The following is a 15785-nucleotide window of genomic DNA, read 5'->3' as shown; positions in this document are numbered from 1 at the left end:
AAATTGTGCTAGCCAAAATCAAGGCCAGTGTTTCTTCAACCACACCTTTCAAAAGATATCAAAGTTTCCTTAGCCTATGCTAAGTTTGGGATTTTTGTTCTGTGTTCATAGTCTACCAATATTATCATCCTGTTGTTTAAAAGTGTGTAAATAACAGGTACCTGGCTTATGGACAGTTGCTGGAGGAAATTGCAGGAAGAAACCATGAGAGAATACTGATGCTCTCAGATCATTGTCAGCCCTGAAATTTCAGGATGAAGCACACCCAGAAAGAAAGAAAGACAGACAGCAATCAGAAGTTGCATGCTGTTCATTTTATTAATATAGTAAAGCTCCAGTTCTGAATATACTGTTGCAGTGGAAGAACGGTGTGAGGGAGCCATCTTTTTACTCTATTTCTGAAATAAGAAAAAATAAAAATAATAATGAAGGCAGGGTATATAGAGAACATGACATATCAATCATAAGCAATTAGAACATGCTGAAAGAAAACAAAACAAGAACAAAGAACAAGATGAGATCTCTGTATCCTTTTGAATACATGAATGAGAGGAAGGAGGTAAAGAACCTTAGGAAGAAAATGAGTCTTCTTACCAGAAACATATAAAACATGCAAGAATTGTGGAAAATGAAATTTGGAGGAGATATTTCTCAAAAGACATATATTCTCTCATAAAGAGATCATGTAATATTTAATAAAAATATGTCATACTGGGTCCAGGACAATGTTATTGCTGCATAGTTAGGTTGGTTACTTTCTACAATCTAAAATATAGAGGTGTTCTGTAACCTGCCACCCACCAGGAATAAATATAAGTCATACCTGTCACAGAATTCTGGTTTATTGAGGTCCCTGGGGACGTTGCGGTGGGCCTTGTTGGTTTCCAGCCTGAGGTGGTCTCTGCTGAGGGCCTCCTTGTGGGGGTGGGCCTTGAGGAGGTCTCTGCTGTGGGCCTCCTTGTTGGGGTGGGCCTTGAGGTGGTCTCTGCTGAGGTCCTCCTTGTTGGGGTGGGCCTTGAGGTGGTCTCTGCTGGGGTCCTCCTTGTTGGGGTGGGCCTTGAGGTGGTCTCTGCTGGGGTCCTCCTTGTTGGGGTGGGCCTTGAGGTGGTCTCTGCTGAGGTCCTCCTTGTTGGGGTGGGCCTTGAGGAGGTCTCTGCTGTGGGCCTCCTTGTTGGGGTGGGCCTTGAGGAGGTCTCTGCTGTGAGCCTCCTTGTTGGGGTGGGCCTTGAGGTGGTCTCTGCTGAGGTCCTCCTGGTGGGGGTGGGCCTTGAGGTGGTCTCTGCTGAGGTCCTCCTTGTTGGGGTGGGCCTTGAGGTGGTCTCTGCTGTGGGCCTCCTTGTTGGGGTGGGCCTTGAGAAGGTCTCTGCTGAGGTCCTCCTTGTTGGGGTGGGCCTTGAGGTGGTCTCTGCTGGGGTCCTCCTGGTGGGGGTGGGCCTTGAGGTGGTCTCTGCTGTGGGCCTCCTGGTGGGGGTGGGCCTTGAGGGGGTCTCTGCTGTGGTCCTCCTTGTTGGGGTGGGCCTTGAGGGGGTCTCTGCTGTGGGCCTCCTTGTTGGGGTGGGCCTTGAGGTGGTCTCTGCTGTGGGCCTCCTTGTGGGGGTGGGCCTTGCTGGTTCCCATTAGCAGGTGGTCTTGGTTGGAATCCCAAAGGAGGTGGCCTTTGATTGGGGCTCTGGTTTAGGTTCTGAAGTTCTGAGTGATAAAAGCAAATTATAGATGAACTTAGTCATATCTGATTTTGTTCTCATTTTTCTGAACATACTTTTTACACAGCATCTTTTATAGATAACAACATTTTTATAGATTCAAGAAAAGCTCCTGTTAAACAATGGTCTTTGGATAACATGCAACTACACATAATGCAGTTTCCAAACTATTCAGGAACAGTTTCCCTAGATAAATTAAAACAAGTAAATAAGTCCATGTATGGAGGTTCTGTTGCCTGTTACATTTTGAGAAAATATGGTTTTTGAGGAAACCAAATCAAATCACTAAGTTTCATGGTGAAATTCAAGCAGTTTGCCTAGAAGACTGGCGTCGTGTTGAAGAATATTCTTCATGGGAAGAAGAGTCTAAAATTCACAGACCATGTACTATGCACTGAACAGATTCACCACAGGTTATAATCAATGTGCTCAATACATTTTTTTGAGTATAAAGTCACAAAGAAAAGAGACACTATCATATTTGTGTGCTTTTTTGCTGAAATCAAGTGAAAAAGAGGCAACAAGGGCTTAGAAAAAGACATTGAGAAACTCTTGTTGCCACAGAAGAGTGAAAATCAAGACACTGCATCTAAGTTTTATCTCCTAGCAGCCACACTAGTGTTGTTGAAATGTAAACTGCTAGTGTTTTCAGGGAATTTAGACCTCTGGCTTATTGTAACTTGTTGCCCCCCTCCACCCCATAATGTTCCTTATTGTCAAAGGGGAAGTGTGGTTGTCTAAAACTTTGTGAAACTAACATTTATTAAGTCATAAAAGGAGAAATAATACAGTGTAGAATTATAAAACATCATCCTCACTAAAGACACATAAGGAGCTTAAAGATTTGTTGTTATTTGCTCGATGCTATTGAGAATGAGTGTTGAGAGATGGCCATTGTAAAGCAAAGCAAAGGAGAGTCTCAAAAGTGAGTTCACAACAGAAACTTGCATCCTACAGGTGGCAAAAATTTTAGGCACAATCTGTCATTTCCTAAGGGAATTTTAACCACTATTAGGAAAATGACCTGCTAGCAGTAGTGTGCAGCATCTCTGGTGACCGTTACTCTGAGTATCAACCGCCACTTAGTCACAACATAAAATTTTCATTTGGTTATCACCATTTTAACGAGAATCTTGCTGCTTACACTGATAAGTCATATATTTATTCATCTATCTATCTATCTATCTATCTATCTTTCTTTCTTTCTTTCTTTCTATTGCTATGTAATCTAAAATATGTATTTCTTTCTAATTCCACTCCTATCATCTGCCTTATTGTCTTCTCAAAGAAAAGGAATATGAATAAACATTTGAGCACATGATTAAACAAATAATAATGATACATGAAATGTTGAAGGGCTGTGGAAAAATAAAAATTGGAAATATGTTATTATTTTTCTGCATAATAATTTCAGGTTTATTCCTTCAGTTGTCATTTTTCAAATGGCTCTGATATGTGTTTTTCTGTTGTCTTCCCTTGAAGAATTGGAGAGCAAGGTTATTGGCATATGTAGTTTATTTTAACTATCACAGTGTCTTCAAATCTAAGACTATCCGTTTATTAAAAACCAAACACTGTGTGGTCTCATTTATCTCTCATCTCCTGTACTCTGTCCCATCTCTCTCCTCCCCTGCTCTGTTGCCTCCTGTTCTTTAAGAAGAGTCACAGCACCCACACCCTTATTCTCATACCTTCACCTGGTTCCTGAGCAGAGCTCAGGGCCAGCAGGACCACTGTGAACAGGACCACCAGCATCTTGGAAGAGGCTCTGGAGTTTCTCCCAAGTCTGTGCTGGAAGAAGCAAGGCACTGCCTTTATAAGGAGTAGCAGAAGAATAGCACCTTTGAATTTTATACGACATTATTTCATACTTAACTGAGCAGGAAATCTTGCATCCTTTACTCTACACTGGGACTTTTGCCCAGGAGGATGAGGTAAGGAAGAGTTGCCAGTGACTTTTTTCTAATAATTGGAGTAAATCTGCAAAAAAAGTCATGTGTAAGAGTACCCCGAATATTGAAGTTAAGGACTGTCATTATATGAATATCTCATTCTATTTGCGGACACTATCTGTGTATCACTGTACAGTAGGGTAAGACTTGTGTGTGTACATATGTGATTATATTGTAAGTAATGATTTCTTTTACAACTGAAAATGGTCAATGTGTCTGATCAAGAGCATACTGTTGAGGCTATTCATATACAAATTTCAATGAGCAGAGGATGCTTGGAATTCATAGTATACCAATACTCAGTAGGAGTTCCCACAATTCTCTTGACCTAACCCAATAACAGCAACAACATTTAGTAAAACATGTGAATTATTATGTCACTAAAATCACAGCAAAGTGACCTCAAAACACATATGGATTTTATATGAGTCAGTATCATGAATTTGTAATTTTTTAATGAGTTGTTTATCATTTTGCATTTCAAAGGTCCATAGACAGCTCCATTTTGTAAATTGTTTTACTTAAGTAGCTTAAGGATAAACTGATACAGCTGAGCATGTCAGTCTTCTTGTTCCTTTTAGTGGGACAAATTTATACAGTTGTTTTCAATGTTTGTAATAGGCTTATGCCTCAAGCTGTCATTCAACACAGGTTATATGTAACTTTCTGAGAGCACTGCATCTCAAGATTCTCATTTCTCAATATATATTCTTTTTCTTTTTATTAGAACTCAGTCTTCTATTATTGTATTTCATCTTATTACTGGACAATTTTCAGAGACCTGAAAAGAACACTTTAACTTTTATCATCAGGCTAACCATATAACATATGTTATACATTTCACTATTTTTGTCTATTTTACTTTCAAAATTTGTTCACCAGTTGCTTTCTTTCCAAATGATTTTCTTGTGTGTCTAGTACTTCTTACTTAAAGTTAATCCTGCTTTCATTGTTATGTCTCAACATTTCCTCTCATTCTTTTCTTGGAAAACTTTTATTTTTAACAACTCTCAACTCAGTACATGTGTAGAAACCTTTGTGTGTTCCTTAGTTTTAGTACATTGTTTATGACACTTTTGGCCTGCTTCATTGGAGAAAAGTTAGAGAGAGCCACAAAACAGATAAACCTATATTTGTGATCCTTGTGCATTGTGGGTCACTAGGTTTTGTGTTATCCTGTGAATATCAGTCAGGTCTTTTCCACCTTATTGTAGACAATCCTGTAGAAAGGCTTCCTCATCAATGGACTGTGTATACTACATGCTGTTTGACTGTGAAACAATGGCCAGTATCATGCTAACATTTGTAGGGTAATTAGACCTGTACTCTAAGTGAACTTTATTTGCAGTTCACCAATAACTTCTGGTTTTGCTAAAAACAAACTGTTTTTCCTATTTTTGTGGAATTTATGAGAAGCAAACAGGACTCTATTCATCAACACACCTCGGGTTCCATAAAAACTACATAGCAAGTGAGCCTGATGTTAAGTTGTCCTGTCCAGGTTGTTACAGAAAAGGAGCATATTCAAGTATCATGCAATGTGCTAGCTAGTACTGAGTGTTGACAGTCTTGGAGAGTCAGCCTTTTCTTTGACTTTTTGAAAACAGAAACAACTCTGTTGATTCTTCTAAGTATCACTCAGTTCAGGACATTTCACTGACCTTCTTAGTTTCAACAATGTGTGAAAGGGATCACTGTATCTTTAAAGAAAAATATTATCTGTGACCTCAACAGGAACAACTGAGGCAGGAAATATAAAAGAGCTTCCTTTACTTCATATAAATAATGTTGAACCATGTCACCATGATGAACACCTTTCCCCCTCTTTAGGATATATATCTATGTTAGTATGTATATTCATTCATATATTCTTATATATTAGTTTATCTATATCACAAATTCTAAAGTCATATTAAACATATAAAAAGATGTTATGAACCAAAAATTCATTATTTCTTTATCCTAAACCTACTGTACTCATTATGAGTTTAATATGGACGCAAAAGAAAAGCTGCACATTGTGTGGCACAAACAATACACACTTGTACATGAGCTTTTTGTCTGCAAGTCCAGCAAAAGTGTGGTGTATGAACGAAGTTCCTCAGAGACCTTTATCTTCCTGCCTTGCAGATTGATCATATGGGGTTTGCTTGGTGCATGTATGGCATTGTGTATACTAATACCCATTCCTTATAAAGATACAATCAATTAAGTTTGGCTGGTTATTAATTGCTTCTATTCTTTTATATTTTAGCAATTAGCACATGTTCTTTGAATGTTCCATCCATGTTTATAATGCCTCTAACCATGCTCACTTATTACTCTTATTTTTCTCCCACCACTGTGAAGTCTCTGTCCTCCCTACAAGTACCTTCCTTAGGTTCATATTTGTTATTTTTGTTATCCACTGACTTTCTTGAGAACTGTATGGGACTATGTGTGCAGAAATATCTACTGGAGCCTGGTGAGCTGACTTGGGTATATACAGCTAAAGCAATGAATCACCCTTGCCTAAAATCCATTAGTATCCACTGAACCTGTAGTGGAAACCTGCAGAAGACTTGGTTAAGATTAACGCAGTCTAAATGGATGGGGGCTGGATCCCAATGTTCCATCCTTACCAAAGTGCATATTGGCAGTTGACGGTCTGCTTGAGTGTGGGGAAATTAGCTTTCTTGAGAAGTGTGGCTACTGATAAGTTGTCTATTGCCCATTGGATGGCCTCATATCGACTAGAATAGAGACAACATGAATTAGATTAGTGGAATATAAAATTATAAAAATGTGAGGACATGATGTTTGGAAAGGGACATATTGAGGATCTGAAGATAAGGTAATAATCATGAAAATGATTAAAAATCAATATGCCATGACTATCTCAATGAATAAATAAAAAATGTTACATCTGCACCCAATTTCATTTTAAATGTCCTCTTATTTAGCTGACATCCATGGCCTCTCTAATATATCTTCTTTGAAACTTCTTGTGTTCTCTATATATTGTAACTTTAATGTAACAATTATTTTGAAGTTTTAAACACCTTAAGAGAGTGAAGATGGCATTTGACTCCCTAGATTGGCTTATTTCACTCAGTAAAAGATTTATCTGTAATAATTCTCTATTGTAAAATTTCATAATTCCATTTTTCTTTAGTTCTGAATAGATTTCTACTATGTGTATGCACCACATTTTCATCACTGATTCAGCAGTTGATACACACTTAGTCTCTATTTCCCAGCTCTTGTAAGATGGCAACAATATACATGGGTGTGAATCTCTAACAGAAAGTATGAAATCCTTTGGGTCTATGACTAAATGTGTTTTAGGTATGTTGTATGATGATTCTACCTTTAGCATTGTCAGGAATCTCCATAGATACTTATTTTCTTTAATTTATCTGGTGAGAGCTGAGCTTCCAAACTCAGATTCTGCCAGAGGCATGGGAGTTTAAAATTCTTTTTTGTGATCACCATGATCAACAAGCCAAATTATGTTCTATCATACACTTCAGTCATATTTCCCTTAACTATCTTTGTTTCACTGATTTTCAAAATTATAGACATCATTTCAGGATACTCATTTATTCTCACTACTTTCTCTAGCAATTACAGATGATTCTGTGTTCAGTTGGCATGGTAGTATAATCATTTGCAAATTAGTTACTCATTGCTTCATCTATCTCTTTTGCAGGACTGAGTCTTCTCTACAGCTTTATAACACAATAATTGTCTACCATATCCCCTACCTTTGCTTTCAGTTTCAACCAACAACTTTCAGTAGTAAGCACAACACTATGTGGCTTACAATCCACTAACAGTTTTCTTGTTTTTATAATAACATATATATTTCATATTTCCTTTTCTTTTGAAGTAGAAACTTAAGGATTCTCTGGAGAGTCAGTCTTGTTGGATACTATTTTGATGCACCAAACACATTGAGAAGTGTTTTCCTAAGTCTAAGGCAGACTTGCCCTGTAGTAATATTTCACTGAAGCAGACACAGGAGAGAGGATGTTCTGCTAAAGCATACACATGAAAGGACATGTGATAAAGGATTCTTTAATAACAAAATGTGTGTGTGTAGGTTCACCTTAAATTTTGTAGTTGAGCTCTTTTCTCAGTACTCCATAGAGAGAAATGCACTTAAAAAGTACTGATGGTAGTTCTTCAGCTCTTGCTGCTTCCATGGACTAGGGTTGATTGGCAGGTTTGGAAGGTATAAATAGGACTTGATGGACAGTGAAGTAGGATGAGCTAGGCTTACTGATAGACTTAGCTGTGCAATGTTTGTCGGTTAGGAGTCTGTGCTGCTATAGGCACAGCCAAGAACTATTTCTCATATCCCTCTAAGTTCCTCCTACTGATAAGAGCTGACTTTGTGACCTGGTTGTCTTCTTGGTAGTGCCACCACTGTTTGCTAACCCAACTCTACCTAATTAGACTTGCGGTGCATCCTCAAAGTGTTTGTGAGTGGATTGAGCTGCCACTGCTGGCTTGTGAACTGAACTGCTGATTTCCAGAAAACACAGACGGTAGTCAAAGGACTGAGGTAGCAGAATAAACTCCATTTTGTTTCTAAGACTCCATTCTAACTTAACTTGCCATTAGAGAGGCATGGCTCCCACATTTGATGTCTGAGAAAAAAAAATCACAAAGTGTCTCTATCAGTAGCAAAATTTATACAGTAGCTGCAGGAAGCTGATAAGAACAACGTTGACTAAGAAAACATAAGTCCATCCCAGAGCAAGATTCTCTTTTTCATATATTTTGCTTTCTCTATGTGGTTTAACCAGTTGCTCTAATCTATTAGAAATGTCAACTGTCACCACCATCCCTTGCCCCAAGCTTGTTTTTTTTTTTTTTCTTTACAAATCTGCTTTTCCTAGACCTTGGAACAATTCTCCTATGCTATTACATGAGGAAGTTTGTGGACCATGCTCAAATTTGAATAAAGACTCATATACTTACATTGATGTTGTGGTTCCTGGTGGTCTTTTTGGAGATTTTGCAATGTGGATACAACAGGTATTACTCCAATGAACATATTACTCCAATGAACATTTCTAAAAATATCTACTTTGCCACCCCTTACCCTTTCTTTCTATCACCTATGGTGTTATGTGGGCTGCTAGGGAGGTTAAAGCATTTAAGGACTATCATTAAAAATAAAATTTGGAAAATATTAGTTAAACTTTCTCATTCTGGAAGACAGTCTGTCTCTCCAGTTGTCTCAATAAACAGTCTTTGTTAATGGATTAGAATAGTAATAATGTGGACAGATATGAGCATTTTTCATAATTTTTAAATTGATATATTGATACATCTATTAAATATATATATTCTTTACCAACTTATATTTTTACAATATAAGTGTATAATGCATTTATATGTTAAGAAATATATACACTGATATATATTTGACATATATATGTATATATGATATTAGTTTCATATATGCCATTTTTAAAATTGATAAGAATAGAAAACTTTTGTTAGTTATTTACATTGAGGCATTTAATTTTCAAACCCACCACTGTGGGAGTTTGGTGAAGATTATTGGTGATGGTGATCAGATTGCTGCTAATGGTGGTTCTCTAAACTCTGATGTGAGATTTTGCTGTCCTGTAAAATCTGTTTAATAATGGCAGCCAATGGTGTGCAAAGCTATGGGACCCAGGGTGTACATACTTGCTACTGTTATCACTTATTTTCTTACAAGGTTCAATTTGTTTTGAATGTGAATGAAATATGGTACAGAGATTAATCAACATACAGAGAATGAGAGATCTTGGAAAATTTTGTCTTTAAAATCACTAAGTGACAGAAGCAGCAAGGAAGAGAGGATGAGACAGAGGGGGGATGGAAGGGGAAGGAAAAGAATGATTGACATTTAGAGAGAGATGAGATAGTTCGTGAGAGGAACATGTGACTACGTACAGACTAAGGTATAACATGCACATCTAATGATGAATTACTTATGGAAAGATTAGTTGATTTTTGGCAATAGAGGAATGTAATCAAGATTCGGTGTTGAATGCATCACACAACAGTTGCTATAGGGATCAGTGATGCTCTTGTTTGAAGGCTTTACAGAGCACTTTATAAATGATAATCTTTCCTGTTAGTTCTTCCATCATCTTTGTTCAACTTGATATTTTTCTTTATGATGCACTAATCTCTTTCACACTTTTCTGACAATGAAGAAGGTCAGGCAAAGGCCACAAGCAGGGTGATATTTAGTAGAATTAACATAGGGCAAGGATGACTTTTCCTCAAGATATTTCTTCAATACCCACAAACAGGTGAGCATGGCCCTCCCTCTGCTCTTCTAATTTACATAAAGGTTAAGTCAGTATGTGGGTGACTCATACTGCAATCCATTTTCGGGTTCTTTTATATTGCTCCACTGGGGCAATTGAAAACCACAGACATTTATAATACTATACATAACAGTATCAAAATTACAATTATAAAATAGCAACAAAAATAAGTTTATATTTGGCATCACATTGACCTGATGAACTATACTGAGGTAACACTGCATCATGATGCAAACAAATCACTGTCATACAACATCCACAGAATTGAAGACAGTTATGGTAATAACCTGAAGGATATTTCAGGCCCAGGTAATATGAGTATCCTACATCCAAACAAGCCAAAATGGAGAAGCTTCTCAGATTTCTAAGTATCTAGTGAGAGTTGCCAATCTGTAACATATCCATCCCCTTCCAATGCCAATCTGCTTGTAGAAACAAAACAAAACAAGTCAAAAGAAAAGAAGACAAATAATCCCTACTGACAATACATTCCAAAACCTTGGCAAAGATAATTATATGTAGATTGGGGTACACCATTATTCACACTCAAGTATGAGGTTGGTTTTAATTTTCAGTCCCTTCGCCTTTTGTATCTTGCTACAAAAAATCAATTCACAAATTGAAACCAATTTTGTATTAACATGAGCAACAACAGGAGATTTTACACATGTGATGTGAAAATAACACTGCCTAAGCTAATAAACCTGTTTTAGATGAATAAGGTGAATTGCCTATTAACAGATATGAGAAAATAAACACTTGGTAAAAAGTAGCAAACCAAAACTATTGGCTATAAATGTGGCAGCACTTAATACCCAATTTTAAAATCAAAATAGTTCGAGATGTTGAATAACAGAAAAGATGATGGTTTTTGTTTGTTTTATAAAGTGTCCTGTAATATACAACAAAATGCTACTTATACAGCAAGAAACAACACAGGGAAATGGAATCTAGAACTTTTAATACTCTAACGCGCCCCCCTGAGCCTTGCATCCATGGGAGAGAAAGCACGAGACGCAGAGATCAGGTAGTTACTGCAAAACGAGGCTTTAATCTGTCTCACACACGTGGGAAAACGCGGAGAGGCGCGGAAGGGGTGAGCTGAGGAAGGGGCTTGGCTTAAATACAGTCTAGAGTGACGTATTCACTTCTGATTGGCTGTTTGCTCACCACCCAACATTCAGTGACTATGGCATGCCTCTCTGCCTAGCAACTGCGCAGATAAATGTAGCGCCAACTTGGGGTGGCAGATTATATTGTGGCTCCTAACATAATACCAAGAGTTTGGATTGAGGAACTGTTTGCAGAGGAATTACTATTATGTGGCAGAAAAAATAATGTTCTGTGTTAAAGACAACTCTATTCAATTTCTTGATCCTTGGTCTCCTCCCACATCTGATCCTGCCCCTTTTCTTTCCTCCCCTCCTCTCTCCCCCCCAAAGCCCCTCCCACTGTACCTCCTGTGATTGTTTTGTTCCACCTTCTAAGTAGAACTGAAGAATCGTCACTTTTGTATTCTTCTTTTTAAGCTTCAAATGGTCTGTGAGTTTTATAGTGGGTATTCTGAGCTTTTTTCCTAATATCCACATTTGAGTGAATACATATCATGTGTGTTCTCTTCTGACTGGGTTACCTCACTCAGGAAGATATTTTCTAGTTCCATACATTTGCTTGCAAATTTCATGAAGTCATTCTTTTTAACCACTAAGTGGTTCTTAAATGAATACTCCATTGTGCAAATGTATCACATTTTCTGTATCCATTCTTCGGTTGGGAGACATCTGAACTGTTTCCAACTTCTGGCTATTACAAATAAGGTTGCTATGAACATAGTGGATCATGTGTCCATATTATATGTTGGAGCATCTTTTGGGTATATGCCCAGCAGTGGTATAGCTGGGTCCTCATGAAGTACTATGTCTAATTTTCTGAGGAAATGCCAAACTGATTTCCAGAGTGTGTGTCCCACTATGCAATTCCACCAGCAATGGAGGAGTGTTACTATTTCTCCACATCTTCACCAGCATCTGCTGTCACCTGAGTTTTTAATCTTAGTCATTCTGACTTGTATGAGAGAGAATCTCAGCATCACTTTCATTTTTCATTTCCCTGATGTCTAAGGATGTTGAACATTTCTTTAGGTGCTTCTCAGCCATTTGAGATTCCTCAGGTGAGAATTCTTTGTTTAGCTCTGTACACCATTTTAAATAGGATTTTTTGGTTCTGTGGAGTCTAACTTCTTGAATTCTTTGCATACATTGGATATTAGCCCTCTATTAGATGCAGGATTGGTAAAGATCTTTTCCCAATCTGTGGATTGCCATTTCTTCCTGATGTTAGTGTCCTTTGCCTTACAAAACCATTTCAATTTTATGAGATCCTATTTGTCTATAGTTGATCTTAGAGCCTGGGGAACTGGTGTTCTGTTCAGGAAAGTTTGCCTTGTGGCAATTTTACTTTCCTAATTTCACTTCTATTAGATTCAGAGTTGTGTATCAGTAAAGGATGGGGAACTGGGGGTAGTCATTAGAAGATTCAGATGCTATGAAAGCACTGCATTCTAGGATTCAATGTGGGTGACATTAGCTGAAGTACCCACAAAAGAAAAGAGACAATATCCAGAGGTTAGGCACAGCATCCGGTTGAGGGATAAGGCCATGTACCCATCTCAAAAATTTTAACCCAGATTTACTCCTCTCTAAAGAAAATCAAAAAAAAAAAAAAAAAAAAAAAAAAAGTATGGAGCAGAGACCAAAGGAAATTTTATCCAGAGACTGCCACACCTGGGGATCCATCTCATATGCAGGCAGCAAACCAGACACTATTGCTGGTGCCAAGAAGTGCTTGCTGTCAGGAGCTGGATATAGCTGACTCCTGAAAGGCTCTGCTAGAGTATGTATGTTACAAATGCAGATGCTTGTAGGCAACCATAAGAGTGAGCATGAGGAGCAGTTAGGGGAAGGACTGAAAGAGCTAACTGCATTTGCAACCCCATAGGAAGAAAAACAACATCAACAAACCAGATCCTCCAGAGCTCCCAGGGACTAAACCACCAACAAACAAATATACGTGGACGAACCCATGGCTTCAGCTGCATGTGTAGCAGAGGATGGCCTTATCTGACATCAATGGTAGTGGATATCCTTGGTCCTGTGAAGGTGCTGTACCCCGGAGTAGGAGAATGCTAGTGCAGTGAGGTGGGAGTGGCAGGATGGGTTGGGTGAGTTCCCTCATGTTAGCAGGGGTCAGAGAGGATTGGATAGGGGTTTTTCATGGGAAAACATGGATGGGAGATAACATTTGAAATGCAAATAAATAAAATAACTAATTTTAAAAAAAGAAAAAAGAGAGAGAGAAAATCCTATCCCTTTGTTCTCTTGTCCATAGAGACAGTGCCTAGAAATTGTATTGTCTAGGAACTTAACTGTTGGTTCCAAGCACCAAGATCCAAGATTTGATATTATCAATATATGGGTTAAGTAAAAATAAAGACAGGGTAGGGTGATTATGAAGGTGATTGGAAAATGAGTTAAAACAACTATGTGATAGCCCATGAGTTGTTAATAAAGGTAAGAGGGCATTTCATCACTAATCTTATCTCTCCTTGTGATGGACCAACAAAGAACTTGAGATTGCAAACCAGAGTACTAATCTCAGACCACCTGATGCAGGATCCCTGGAAGGAACCCCTGCCAAGCAAGAGTATACTCTTCAACAGGGCCTACCCTGACAATGAGGCCAGAAACAGACCAAATCCCTCAGCCTGGTAACCAGGAAAGCGAGTCCTTACAGGGAACTCAACAGCTTCCTTCTCACACTCCTCACCATGGAAATCACTAAGGACCATCCCTACATGGAGGCCAGCAACAGAAGCAAATTCCATAACCTCAAAAGCAGCAAGAACCACCTGAGGGCCTCAGTAGAAATGGCCACCTCAGCCTAGAAACCAGCAAGTCCCATTGCTACCTACCTGAGGGGTGATACCTCAGAGATCTTATCTGGGCCAGCATCCTCAGTAACCAATATTGTCTGGTAGGATTTGAATTTATTCCTCCTGAAACATCAAATCCAGTAATTTTGAAAACACAATGCATACTAACTCAGCCTTAAACACACGGATATAACATAGTTTGGGGTCTTAATACCATTTGGATATTTTGTGGTGGTAAAGGAAGATTTATGATTTGTATACTACTCAAAGTATTTTGAATGTGAGGAGCAATGTCTACCCATGTTTTGCATCATTATTGTTGTTGGTATGTTCTGCCTAATTCTAGGGATTCCTTACTCAGGCCAGTAGCAGCAGTCTTTATATTTAGAACTGACTTCTTTGTGTGTCTGGTACATGAGACCATAATGCTGTGCTGTTAAATGTTATGTGCATTGTTCATACACACTCACCTTAGTATATGCCCAACAATTAAAAAAAAACAGTACTATTGGAAAACAAGGTATTAATTTAAATCTTAAATTTATATATCATCATCCCTCCTCAACTTCGACATCAATAGTTATTAATTCTTGTCATCATTATATTAGAAAGACACACACCACAGGGCTATTTTTTTATTATTTTCCTATGTGTATATTACACTTATACTAAGTAAAACTTCATTGTTAAACAGAGATACATTCACAATTTACCTAGAATCAGTACATTTGTGTTGATTATTTTGGTGTTTTGTTTTTTGAAGTAGTGAATTGTCCCCTGTGTGGCTCTGCCGTCACTGATTAGCTAATCCCTTGTTAGTGGAACTTCAAGATGGCTTCTCTGTTTACTAGTATAGCACATGTCTCCTTTCTAAAAATGTCTTGTAATGATAACTGTCTTATAACAAATGACTTTGTAATAACTTTGAGAATGGAAGTCAGGATTGTTTAGGCCATTCTGGCTTCAAACTTGCTGTGTGTCCAATGATGGCCTTGAGTTCCTGGTCCTTCATTCTTTCACTCTCCAAGTGCTGTGATTATAGGGCTATGTCATCATCACCAGGTTATGTAGAATGCTTTTGTGCTAATGTTATATAGCAAATAAAATATGTTTTCTTCATTTCATCAGCCACAATTCAGAGTCCATAATGTGTTAGGTAATTGACAATTAATAGCATTGCCATCTGTAGGCTGGTTAGCCAAGGTAAGCAGGCAGTGTGGGTCCTTGCTGAGAGCAGTTGACAGGAGTGGATCCATATCCTAATGGGGCCAGCAGCCAGTGATTAGAGAAATTATCTGGTGTTTTTTTTTTTTTTTTCTCTGAGAGAACAAAGCTTAACTGACTTGGGTTTACATTCCCTGTGTGCAGAGAAAATGTCTGAACTCTTTTAACTCTTTGAGGCTGGTGAGAAAGAAAAAGAAAGAAAATTCATACATATAAATATACATGTATACCCAATGAGTAAATGAAGTAAAAGCATATTTCATTAACTTCATATATATAAATGCATACATAATTGCAAGAAGTCAGATAGACAGGTGGACAGAGTTATACATATTCACATATAGTATGAATGAAGCAATGGTCCAGCAAGCAGGTCCAAGCATTTTGCACATATGTACATGGCTGGTGGGTAAATGGTACAATGTTCCAACAAGCAGGATTTCACACACATATATATACTTACATATATACACACAATTGGTGGATATTGCCAGTTCTAACATATTCAAAGTGTTTTACATATATACACAAATGTATATTTTGAAGTTTGAAGCCATGGTCAAACACACTCTCACACAAATTTTACACATATACATACATACATACATACATACATACATATACATGTACACATATATACATACATAATTGGAGA

The 15785-nt window shown here is 37.9% G+C and overlaps 1 protein-coding gene across 1 annotated transcript; it reads right to left on the bottom strand.

Moving 5' to 3' along the window:
* Positions 1 to 841: 841 nt before the first annotated feature.
* LOC117715767 (uncharacterized) lies at positions 842 to 3458 on the bottom strand. Its single transcript, XM_076939857.1, has 3 exons — positions 3401 to 3458; positions 1225 to 1689; positions 842 to 1056 (listed from the first exon to the last, which is right to left on the bottom strand). The coding sequence occupies exons 1-3, from the start codon at positions 3456 to 3458 to the stop codon at positions 842 to 844; spliced, it is 738 nt and encodes a 245-aa protein (XP_076795972.1).
* Positions 3459 to 15785: the final 12327 nt, after the last annotated feature.

The sequence above is a fragment of the Arvicanthis niloticus genome, chromosome 9 (genome assembly GCF_011762505.2).
Source record: "Arvicanthis niloticus isolate mArvNil1 chromosome 9, mArvNil1.pat.X, whole genome shotgun sequence".
NCBI classification, from domain to species: Eukaryota; Metazoa; Chordata; class Mammalia; order Rodentia; family Muridae; genus Arvicanthis; species Arvicanthis niloticus.
The sequence above is the reverse complement of the archived record's forward strand: the minus strand, read 5'-3'. Positions and strand labels throughout refer to the sequence as shown.